The 12,547-nt window shown below is 37.4% G+C and overlaps 1 protein-coding gene across 2 annotated transcripts in view; it reads right to left on the bottom strand.

Moving 5' to 3' along the window:
* The window catches only part of LOC124165664 (lachesin-like), a 450,658-nt gene that overhangs the window by 161,154 nt on the left and 276,957 nt on the right, over positions 1-12,547 (bottom strand). For both annotated transcript variants that reach the window (XM_046543144.1, XM_046543145.1), the window contains exon 3: positions 567-774. In XM_046543144.1, coding sequence (XP_046399100.1) covers positions 567-774 — 208 coding nt within the window. The remainder of the gene's footprint in view (positions 1-566; positions 775-12,547) is intronic.

The raw sequence follows: 12,547 nt of genomic DNA, 5'->3' as shown, positions 1-12,547 counted from the left end.
AAGCTTTTAACCTTCTTAACTCTTGCAGGCGTTAAATATTAACGTCACATCGGGATAAAAACTTGTAGAATGATTTCTTGGGTTATTTTCAATACCGGGTAGAATGCTAAGTATAGGAATATTTCTTATTTTCACGAAAAATATATTATATCAGTAATTAAATGAGAACCCTGAGGTCTTGTAGGTTTTAAACAAGTTGAATAACAAAAACGTTGCACTATTCACCCATTGTCAGAAAAAAACGGAGAAACATTCATTCATCAAATATATCAGAAAATACTAGAATTTAACATTTAATCACCCTTTCTTTGATCATCGTTATGCACAACCTTTAAATGCAATTACAGGTTAATTTTCATATTCATAGATTTCAATTAAGGAAAGCGATATATCGCAAAATATATACAGCATTTTCGTAACTTTTGTGTACTTGCGAGTGACTTTATAAAGACATTTTAGATATTTAGCTAGCCCACAATAATTTACTGAGATAAAATAACCTTTGAGTGCGAACCTCATAAATTTTATGGGTCATTGCGATCGAGTACATGAGCAAATGTACTTACCGACGACCTGTAGGTATCCCACTTGGCTGATCATGGGATTGGTGTTGACTTGACACATGTAGTAACCCCTGTCCTCCTGCTGCACTGCAGTCACGTGTAGCAACCACGTCTTCTGATTGTCGTAGGAGACGCTGAACCTCGGCAACCGGGCAATCACGTGCCTGTGGATAGTCAGGATCATCTGACGGTCTATGTGGATCCACGCCACCTGATAATTCAGAGAATAGGAATGCGCTGGTCAGATTGAGAATCAAATATCTATGAACAAAACTATTTCAAATTGTTTTGTTTTTAAGCGCATTCTAATTCTTTTCCGTAAAAGATGATGGTAGCTAAGGATGCATGAATACAACTCCGAAACGCTGTTTATCTATATTTACAACCCATTATTGATTGCAATGAAGCAGATGGGTGTCTTACAGCTTAAACCTCGATATTCAAGCATTATTTTCTCACATGAGTATTCATAATTTCAATGCAAATATCTATAAAATAGTATAACCACTAGTTTATTTTCAATTAGTCAAATGCACCACACTTCGCAGCTTACACCAAACAGTTTGGAAAGTAATTGATGGCTAGGCCTATTCAGGTCCGCAGAAATACTTGTTTATTGTCACATTCTCATGCTCTTTTCTCTCATCATATCCTAAATTCCTTGGTGCCAATTCAGAGTCAATGATATTTATTTATTCTTTAAATTAAGCCTTTACATGTGTCTCTCTTACTGTCAAAAAATACAGAGTCGGTTTCTTTCACAGACAAACATTTGAAAAACCTATGTATCCAAAGCAGCAGTTGTATCTAAGCCAGGGCTCTTCTTTGTACGGAAATCCTACCGCATGTGACGATATCCATATCCTGGTATATACATAAAGGCTTCAGAATCAACTTTCTCAACATAAGAAAACCGTATAAACTAATACGCCAAAGGGATTTGGAGCTCCTTTGATAGCTAAGTCTATTGATGCCGGTACACATACTCGAGTATGGCAACCGTGATGTGCTTCTTTTTCACGTCGCATTCAAAATTCCCAAGCTCCACAACCTCTGAGGCACTCGTCCAACCCTCTTGGATCCACTCCACTTGATGTCACATGTGTCCCCTTCATGACCGCTTCCCGTCCTCAGGCAAGGAAACATTCAAAACGCCCTCGTCCAAAACCGGGCGGAGAAAAAAATGTTAAGAAAATGCCTCCATTCTACACCATTCAATGCCTTATCTCCCTCAATATTTCTCCCTTCCCTCTATCTGAGCTGATTTTAGACCTAGGGCTAGTTTATAGAAAAAATGCAGTAAATTGAAATTCAGGACGCGATGAAAAATTGACTTTGAATCTTTAAGGCGTTGGTAGAAAAAAAATAGCTCAAATTCAGCTCCATCATTTTTAGTAGATCTAGCAGCGAACGGTCGTATACGAGGCATTGCCATTGAGCTGAGTTGTTTTTCTTATCCACATCAATGCCTATTTCGGTATTTACTTCTTAATCCTACATTACGCTCATGTTATTTTTCTCTTCATTTTCGGTCAGTCCTAACGAAAGGGACTGCATATAGGAAGCTCAATTCCATCTTATAGAAGGCTGATTTCTGTTGCCACTTCGGTCGAATTTTAATTGGCTTTCACAAATGTCCGTGGTGATGAGTGCAATGTGATACACTGTTTTCCAATATTTTTCAGCATTATATTAGTTATTGCGAGTAATAGCATTGAAATTTATGAAATTGATACCTCACATCAACATGCATATAAATTTCAGTTAAAAAAACTAATTATACCCCATTTCCCCTGAAATTTGGATCAATTTATCCGTCAGTGACGAGAGTGGCAAATTTTGTAGACCCATTTAAATGCGCGGTGGTTGAAAGCACATTTTAAGGTCGACTTGAGGATCCTCTTTTGTAATGTTATTGGGCCTACAAAAAAAAGATGAAAAATATACTACGAAATGCGCGTTGTAAAGTTTTAAGCGTACTTCATTCAGCTTCCAGAATAACTATAACTATTACACAAGGGCAATGGTATCTTACACTAACCCAGACGGCACAGAATCCTCCGTATCTAATTTGTATGCAGATAGTATCCATTGACAAAAAGCGACGGAGCAGTAGTCAATGGATACTATCTGCATACGAATTAGATACGGAGGATTCTGTGCCGTCTTGGGAGGACCCCTAATGAAAATGAATTTCTAGCTTTTATATCAACTACAAAACAATTCAATTATCCATAGATGGAAATTTTTGGTTCCACCTAATCCACAGGTCGCAACATGTCGAACCAACGTGCCGTGCCAACCAACAGTTCTGCCTCAGCTCTTAACTCTCTCTCATCCTCATTTGTTTTCAACATCCCCCCCGCAGCACACCGCTCTTCAACCGAAACCGCTTTCTTTTATCATCCCCACTTGTCGTTGCTGGACCCTAACGGGGGTTAGAGATATGGCCAAAAGCCGTGCCTTTCCCTCGTTTTGCCGTCTCTATTTCCCCAAAAATCATCCTCCAACCCTTCTCTCGCCTTTGAGACATTTACGTTCCCTTCCTCACCCACATTTCTCTCAGGCACTACTCATTACTGCACCGTGAGAGAAACAAAATGGGAAATATTAGTAAAGTAGAATTTACCAGCAATTTTCCACAAATCCTTTAGTTTTCCTTAAACGACCGAATCCCATACAGGTGACCTTTAGTTAATGAAATGTATTTAAATTGGTTCAAGCAAGGAAAATCAAAGTACTCAGGGGAAATTTTCCAGTAACTTTTTAACTAACGTACGCGTTTGAATTCCATCAGATGGAGCCTAAAAAAACTCTCTAAATTGGAAATGTTGAATTTGGAAATTAAAAAATTGCTCCCCATCATTCATTCTTTCTAACTTTATAAAATCCGAAGTTTAAGTAGATTGTAATGTTTCCATATTGAAATTAAAACAAATTTTTTTTAATTTTCCACGATTTTATATTTTATTCCCAACCTAAGTTCCGTTGCTACTAAATCATCTTTAAAGTTGAAGTTAGTACATTAATTTCAAGAAAAATAGGTTGTGAACAAATTTTATAATCTTGGAATATTGCAAGCGTTTATTTCAATATTTATAACTCTATTTTGCATTTTTCCGTCTGAAAACTCTTCCTCTCCATCTCAACTCCCACGTACATTTATCCGTTTCCTTTATTGCTTACCTTTGCTTTAAACACCACCCTTCTCTTTCCTCAATACAATTTTTTTCACAACCGCACCCCATCCTACTTCTTTTAGGAACCGCGAGATTCATAGCCCTAAGGGTTTGGTCGCATAACCCCCACCAATCCTCTAAGGAGACTCGCTCCCATTCCATTCCGCTCTTCCTTATATCAATCCCCAATCCCAAGCCTCTCCTCCTTTTTCTCACGTGCAGTCGCCCTCGTCAAAATTTGCTCCTCTTCGGGGATCTCTCCTTTCAGACTCTCCTAACCTTCATCTCCCCGCAGCCATTCTTTTCTCATCTATAGAGCTCATTTTTTTTCCTTTTCACCCCTCGCACACATCTCCGGACCTTCAATCTCAAAGACCAACAGAGGAAAGTCGTCCGCTTAAGCTTCTACTTTGACGTCTAAACGTCCCAATTCAATGTCTTCCCATTGTAAATTCATTAGCTATGAAAATGAATTTCTAGCTTTTATATCAACTACACTATATTCCCACACTGCCCCGTACAATCATCAAACGATTTTTGCGCCTCACTACGTTTTCCTCATCCTAGTCAGTTATTTCACTTCCTATCCGCCTTCCGCTGATAATCTCTCTACCTTATCTCTACACAGAAGCCTTATGTATCGAAAAATAAGTTCAAAGCATGAAAAGGGAAGGTTTTGGTAGAGCACTGAAGCTGATCTCCTAATTTAGGAATTAAGACGCTCTTCAACTACGTCGGTTTTCAAGCAAACGGTTGAAATCGAATGCATTTTATAAAAAGAGTAAAAGTTTGGGATCGAAATGGGAATGAGGATCTAAAACTACTGGATTGAATTTCATTTTACACAAAAGGTTAAGGGTTGGTTTAGAGGTTTCCATAGATACTGAATCATGGAATATAGTGACATCATTCAAGAAGACGGAAGGATTAATTATTTCGTCGAGGCAAAATAACGTAGGTAATGGCTGTACTATTTATACATTCATTTCTTTTTTAAGCCGTGACACGCAGTTTTTTAAGTATAGCATGAAATATCCACTCTAAATGCGTACTTTTAGTTCATATAACCACAGAAATTATCGAAAAATACATTGGAAAAATTTTAATTTCGTATAAAAACTGCTATATTCCATCCCTTAACAATAATATCTATTTCCCAATAAATCAATATGAAATAAGAATCTATGAATGCCAACACAAATTTTAGGTAAAATATTCTCAACGTAAAACCAACCCAAACACACGCATTCTCCATTTCCTATCATTTTCCCTCCCCTCTCTACGGCTGAACTATCTCGAGGAGCCGCCGATGTGGCGGACATAATAGCCGGAGGGAGTTCTTCCTTTAACGGATAGGCGGTGTGCTTGTGTGTGTCTGCGAGAGGAAAATTCTGCGATGGGAAAGAGTATGGGGGAGAAGGGGTTGAGGAAGGGTGCACCCGCAAAGTGCTCCAATGGGAAGAAGGGTTGGGAGGGCGGAGGAGGAAGAAAAATGATAACGTGCGTGATAGTGTGCGCAGGGACCTTTGCTCTTTTTTCACCCCGACGTCACCTTCCGACCTTTTATATACACTATCCTCCCAGGTTCTCCTAATCCTATCGGTCTACTCTCTCAAACACTTCCCTGAATTCTTATCTTCGATAGCAATTGAGGAGACTGATTTATGCTGCCACGTAAGAGAAGCTTAGGATAAACTCCTTCATAATGTGATAGAAAATGAAAGAATAACTTTGGATAGGTTCTCTAATATATTTGAAAATGCACGAGCCGGGTTTTATAACATAGTTACATTTCCAGGTGCTCCACTTATGCATGAATTTTGTTTTTATGTCAAGTACAGTGTGATACTAAGTACATCTATCTGTCGCACCAAACTTTATATGAGATACATGCATGATAGATTCGCCAGACAATTTAACTATGTTATTCTACCAAGGTCATGCTTTTTCAAACGCTTTGGTGAACCTAACAAATTTTATTCTTTCATTGTTCGTTGTGGAAAGGTTTCACACGGTTTAGGCTGAAATGATCAATTATATTTCATAAAATAAATGTATAGCTAAAAGTATTTAACCACTCGCTTCTCCATTTACTTGCGTAAATACTAAACTTTTATTCTTTGTGGAATTTTGCATTTAATGAGTTTGTGTCCAATGGCGGAAACAATGCCAATCTGCATCAACATACACATCCCTGCGAGCCACCTCTAGGTGTTCGCCAGGTGGTAACCAATCACCAACACGCACCATGCAATAGGTTCACCGCATGCACCCGCATGTTCAAATAAACATAAATTTTAAAAAAATCCGTAAAAAATTAATGGACACAATAAAACCATGCCTGTCTGAAAGCAAACATGAATAAAACCTTGAGAGACTCCATTAAATTAATCGGTTTACACTAGTTAGCTTACTGTATCATTATTTGCGTAATAGTATTCATGTTTTGCACGGAGCGGTGTATTTTTGTTGCGACATTACACGTCCTGCACAAATAAAAATGTGCTACTTAATGCTATAATTATTTCATAACCGTGAAGTTCACTTGTAGGGTATTGCGTGCTGGCCATTAGCCACCTCCTGGCAAATATCCTATATTTGTCAAACTGATTGCTGACGAGTTGACTTTGTGGAAGTCCATGGATAGTTGGAATAGCAGTAGTATTTTTTCACCCTTTTTTATTCTTTCTTGACCGGTTTCAAAGCTTACGCATCATTATCAAGAGCTGTCTAAGCTAAGGAGCAGCAATCCTGGTATTAATATCGAGGGTAGGTGTAGGTGGGGTATAACATAAAAGCAAGAATAGGGGAGGGATTGAGGTTGGGTACTCATTTGCGGGGTGTCTATTCAGGGTCATCGGAAATGGTATCAAGGGAGGAGGGACTATTACGTTAAGGAAAGGTGAGATCATCGTTGGTACCACCTCATTGACAAGACATTCCCCAACAACTTCGAATATACACCTATTTCAAAAATTTCTACAAAATCCAGTTTTTTACCTTTGTCAAATACATGTAAAAATTTTAAGCTAAAAGCGGATAAATGGTCAAACGTACAGAAATGTTATTCAAACATAAATTTGTCGTCACAATTTAAAACAGGCTTTATATGTTCATCAATTATTACGTAAAATATTCTTCAGGGGTAAAGTCTGCATGTAGAATCAGAAAAATTGTCATTTGGTACTTTGATGTACCATGGATATCTACTCATCTCAAGTAACCCTATTTCCATCACACAGCCGAAACACGCAATGGATCCTGATCTCTAATCCACAGAGCTACCATATTTCATGCGTCCCATTCCACACCAATACCCTCAAGACCCCGATAAAGAGCAGCTCATTCACGCGCTCCCAAGCGATCATCGCCTGTCGCCCAACGGTCATCTTTCACCGCTCTCTCTTGCCTACCAACGCGAGGACGTCCTCAGCGATTTTTCAGAGTGTCCCATTTCTCCAAGAACACCCATTCCACTCACTCTACGTCTCATGCAATAACTCTCCTCAGTAATCGTCGAAAAAATAAAACGAGAGAGAATACAAAGAAAGGTATCGCCACAAGAAGGAACTTATCATCTTTCCCTCACTTTCTTCTTTTTATTGTCATTCGTTCCTATCTCAGGTCAACGTTTCCGAAATAAGTGTGAGAGAGCTTTTTAACGCCGTATATTATTTTTTCGCTCAATCTCTTTCCACACGCTCGGAACCACTAGTAATTTTTAGGCTTCAACTATATACTTGTATAAGTCATCCATATTTACCGAATGAATACGATTCATAAGTACATTACACAATTCACAACCTTCTACGATGTGGGTCGCTTAACAAGGAGCCTTCGTCAACGACTGACCACGTTAAATAAATTACCTAACGATTCCAAAAAAAATATAAAAAATTAAACGAGGTAACACTTCCCGTTCATCACATTCAATTTCAAGCCTATTTACAAGAAAAATAGTCTGCATTTTTGTGTCATACGGCACCTTAAAAGCCGTAGTCACAGTGTTCTATATATTTCTGTATGCCTGTATCCTCGATAAAATTTTGTAAATGATTTTTAACTCAATTCCCATCGTTAGATAAGCTTTAAATTACACACTTGTTTTCTTTTGATGATAGTACAATGATTAATAATCAGACATTTAAAATTTTCTTCTACTGGGCTCTAATTAATTAAATTTTTATGTCGAAAAAAGTTTTTTCTCAATATATGGTGCAAGTTAAAAATATTTCGGCAGAAATTTCTTTAACAGCTTTGGTTCCATGGATTGCGTGATTCGACACTAAAATGGAAAATAAAAAAAAGATAAAAACAAGCTTTTAACAAAAACAGCATCATTTGAACTAATAAGTAATAAAAACTGCCTGCGGCCCCTCAAATTATTGTAAATTTCAAATATGATTTAATTGGTGAGAAAGTACAATAAGTTAGAGAAGAAAACTTCGGAAAAATGTGCATGTGAGATTACAGTCGCTTTCGCTAGGAGACAAATCTTATACATATTTTTCAGCAATTATAAATTTAATAATCTCAGAACATTTCATTGTCATCCAGTTCTGAGCTATCATGAAAATTTCAGCTCTCTAGTTAATCAGGAAGTGGTCAAAATTTGAGCGGCAAGATTTTTCTCGGAAGGAAAATCAAAAAACGAGTATAATAAAACGTGGTAAAATAGCTTTTCATCACTTGGAGTACAAAGCTTTGGCGTCGATAAGGTTTAGATATTAATATAGCGTGTCAATTATTACTCACCCATCAGGTACGTCTACATTCATTTCTACACTCATTTATAATAAAGCTTTGATTTTTTTTAAATCTCTTAGTATTTTATTTTCATTCTGTTCCCATTCTAATCCTTAAAAAAATTCTAACTGGAATATGCGCTCTTTTTCAAGAGGAGAGACTGAGGAGGGAAAGCCATGCATGTTGGAGAGGAAATGAGGGTGGAGTGGGGGGTGGAGGAATCGTTTCCGTCCTTTGATCATAATCGCTGATCGTAGGCGCAAAAAAGATTCAAATTCAGAGAATGGACTCGGTGATAAATCAAAACTACCTCACGCCCACCTTTTTGACTCATGATGAGAGGTTGATGATAAATGGAGTTGAAATTGGAGTTTAAAAACTTCACAAAAGTCACAATTTCTGTTTAAAAAGAGATATTGTTAACCATTGATAACTTAATAATCGGAATTCTTAATAATGTATCATTTGGACTGGGGAAGTAGCTGACTTACTGTTATGATCAATTCTATAAACATAATATAAGCACAGAAATTTATACTTGACAACCACAAATTATTCATCAAATTAGCTCCCATTTAGCTCCCTTACGACAGGTGAATGACATGCGGAATTAAAATAGGACTTTATTAACTGCGGATTAACAACGTCTTTTTCTACTAGAAAAAAAACCATGCAATGTAATTCAAAATTTATCTCTATAAAAATTTGATTTCAAAGAGCCGGATTTAACTAAATGTTCCCAAAAATTACAATACCGGTTGTTCGACATTAAATATGTGCATAACTTTGAATGAATACTTCCTTGTATAACATTGAAGCTATGAAGTATTGACATTAATTTAAGTTACTGGGATTCAATCAGTGGTGGCTATCATGGCATACATTTTCAATCATTTTGTTACACAGTGAAGTCTCTTTTCTGGAACCATACTTTGAGTGCAAAGGTTAGCAGAAAAACGTAGTATTGCACATTTTGTAAGGCTGAAAATGCAGCTGAGGAAAAAAAAATGATCTTCAAATAGATGAAATTATTCCACTCCAATAATTCCAAAATTACTCAGAACCACGTGAACGAATTTTTTGGTATAAGACATGAATGTTTTTCTTAACGTTTACAGCGGAATTGAAACTTTTTATAACTGTCATATGATAAAAAGCAATGACATAGTTCATTTCTACAGCTTAATGTGTAGAAAATTGAATTTAATTCCCCTGATGCCTGGAAGGAAAAGCTATCTGATCAAATATTCTATCTCTACATACTTATCTCTGAAACAGATATTAAGCCAATTATCTAAAGGGTGGAGCATATGTGTAAACCTGCCAAGAGCTAAGCTTATTCCTAATTACCCTATAGTTCGTACCATCACGAGAGAAGTTTAGAAAATTGTTATTATTGTGAGCACTGAAAAGAAGAAAGGTTTCATACAACAAACATATTGAGGTGGACTCGATTAAGGGTCATCAAGTTCATCTATATTTCCTGAATGATCACTGATTGCATAAGATTTATGAATTTTCCTGGTATATATTTCTCGCACATTGTGGACAGGCAGTTCGTGTCTTTCTGTCCTGTTTGAAATTACACATATGAGGAGGTGAGATACCAAAGGATACAAGTGATTTTTTCTAAACAGAGATAAGTACAGAAATTGAAAGAATAAATATACAAAAACTTGGCGGTCAAGGTATACAGAAGAGTCTCTTGTTCTGGTATCGAGAGGAGAATCCAGAGAACTAATTAATATCTTGTTGATCTCATTTATATCTGCACCTTATTTCTGTACGTACCTCAGTTTACAAAAAATATCACTTGCAGCCATTGGTTTATAACCCCCTCATATGACATCTACTCTTCTTGGTAATTATGATATGGTCACATTTTCTTTTTCCAATTGTAAATTCTTCCGATCATTCATTTTTCTCAACCCTTAAAGAAACCATACTAACTCCTCATTCCCTGCATTCTACTTGCATCCACAGATCGAAAGCCAAGGGCACATGAGGTCATTGAGCCACGCAGGGCACAGCCAGTGAGCACCAGAGGGGTGTTGTACGGAAGCCTCTCGCCGTGACCCCTTCGGATGCGTTTCAATGCCAACGCGTTCACTGAGCACGCAAACAATTGGAGGGATACCGCTCGGCTCGAGTCCCTATTCACACACCCAGATTGGCCATGAAAGCCTCAAGAACACGCATAAAGTCTATGCAAGCCTCCCTCGATTGCATCCGAGGTAGCTGGTAGTGCTCTCAATTTCTAGGAGCATTTGATTGCGTAACAATGACTAACTATTGGGTATGAATATCACCAAAAGGAGTGCCATGTCAGTCAAAATCACAACTAGAAAATTCGTATCTATTTTAGTTGAGTATCGCAAAATCTCTCAGAAGGTTGATTCTCTTAATATCCTATGTTTATAGATTTTACGGCAATAGCCGGTGGCTTTACGGTCCACCCGGGTTGCGCATATTTAAATGATATATTAATGTTTATAAATGGTGCAGAATAAATTTATGAATAAAAACACATGAATTCAGACTACTTTATGATAAGACTTTTAGACATCTTTAGTATTAGTGAGGGTGCCCTCCCCCAGAATAGTTTTAGGTAGAAGGTTCAAAATGGTGAGTTTTACGGCTTTTTGAGGGATATTTTATTAATCCTAACACTATTATCTGAGTAATGTTTATCCAATTAAGTAATAAAAATAAATGTTATAATTTATCTGAGCTCTGTGGGGAGGTTTATCCCCCAAACATCGAATACAACCTATAATAAAACCTATTTAACCTTTCCAACCTCATTCACTGCTATATTTTGCAAGACTGAATGACAAGTGATTAACTTTTTTCGGCTTAGTTAAGTAGTGCCACAAGAGCCAGAGCAAAAATTCAGACTGGATTTAGCAATTCCTTGTTATGTAACCGCAAAAATTTCATCATTTGCCGTGATTCGATGAGATACACTTAAATTAACACGTCAGGAATTGGCATACAGCTGAAGCACGCTTTGCGCCCGCATAAGCTTCCTTAAAAAAATATCATGTTCCTCCCATGCTATTTCTTCTCACTGCACTGCACTCATTTCCAACCCCCTCCCATCGCTTTATGCCACGCTTCCTCCACAACCCCACCACGTGAATATATTCCTTCGCCAAATTAACTTACGAACGCTGTTTCTCTTCCTTAACACTAGAGTACAACAAAAAAATCCGAAACATTCTGCAAGCGAGACTTATTGGCACATATTTCTTTCGTCCTCCATAAAAAACGGTATTTTTCGCTTTGTGGATTTTTGAATTGGGTAGAATAGTAGCTTTAACAAGCTCCTGGGTGTTCCCGGCGGTGCCTCTAAGAGCATAAGGATATAGAGTAAAAGTGCGGACTAATGGAGGTTATAGTAGGGAACTTACATTTTTCCAGTTATTGTACGATGACCAACATATATAAAATGCATCACATATTTTATTTTATAGGCAATACTTCATGTGGACTAAAGCTCTGAATCTAAAGATGAAATATTTTACATTGGGTACTTCTCTTGTTTAGGAATGTATGCCTCATTTGCTTCGCCGCCCATAACGTGTCGGTAGAGCAGATATTGCTAGAGTTTTGAGATAGGTAGAGAGATTTTCACTAGAGAAAGGACACTATTTTCTTGTCTTGTCAAATTGTTGCGATAAATATTCACCTCCTAAGTTATGATATAGTATGCTACCTCGTCAAGCCGCTAGTTGAATTTATCGCCCATACTCGTCTGTGCCTAAGCGAAGGAGGTACCCATGCCTAACTTAGATTAGTGCCTCATTTATTATGCTATAACTGTCGCAGCGCTTCCGTCCATGCCTAGTATTGACAAGAATAAAAAATACGTGGCAAATGCTAAATTTGAAGACCATCAGACAAAACTGGCGGAATGATAATACCCTAGTCCAACCAGAAAGATTATGAGCAAACAAAGGGTAAGAGTAAGGCGTGAAAAGAAATCATTGAAAAGGTGATGATTTTCGGCGATAGACTAGTCAAAGGAGATCAAAGATCAGTAATCGGTCGTTCTAA

This window comes from Ischnura elegans, chromosome 9, assembly GCF_921293095.1.
Source record: "Ischnura elegans chromosome 9, ioIscEleg1.1, whole genome shotgun sequence".
Lineage (NCBI taxonomy): Eukaryota > Metazoa > Arthropoda > Insecta > Odonata > Coenagrionidae > Ischnura > Ischnura elegans.
The sequence above is the reverse complement of the archived record's forward strand: the minus strand, read 5'-3'. Positions and strand labels throughout refer to the sequence as shown.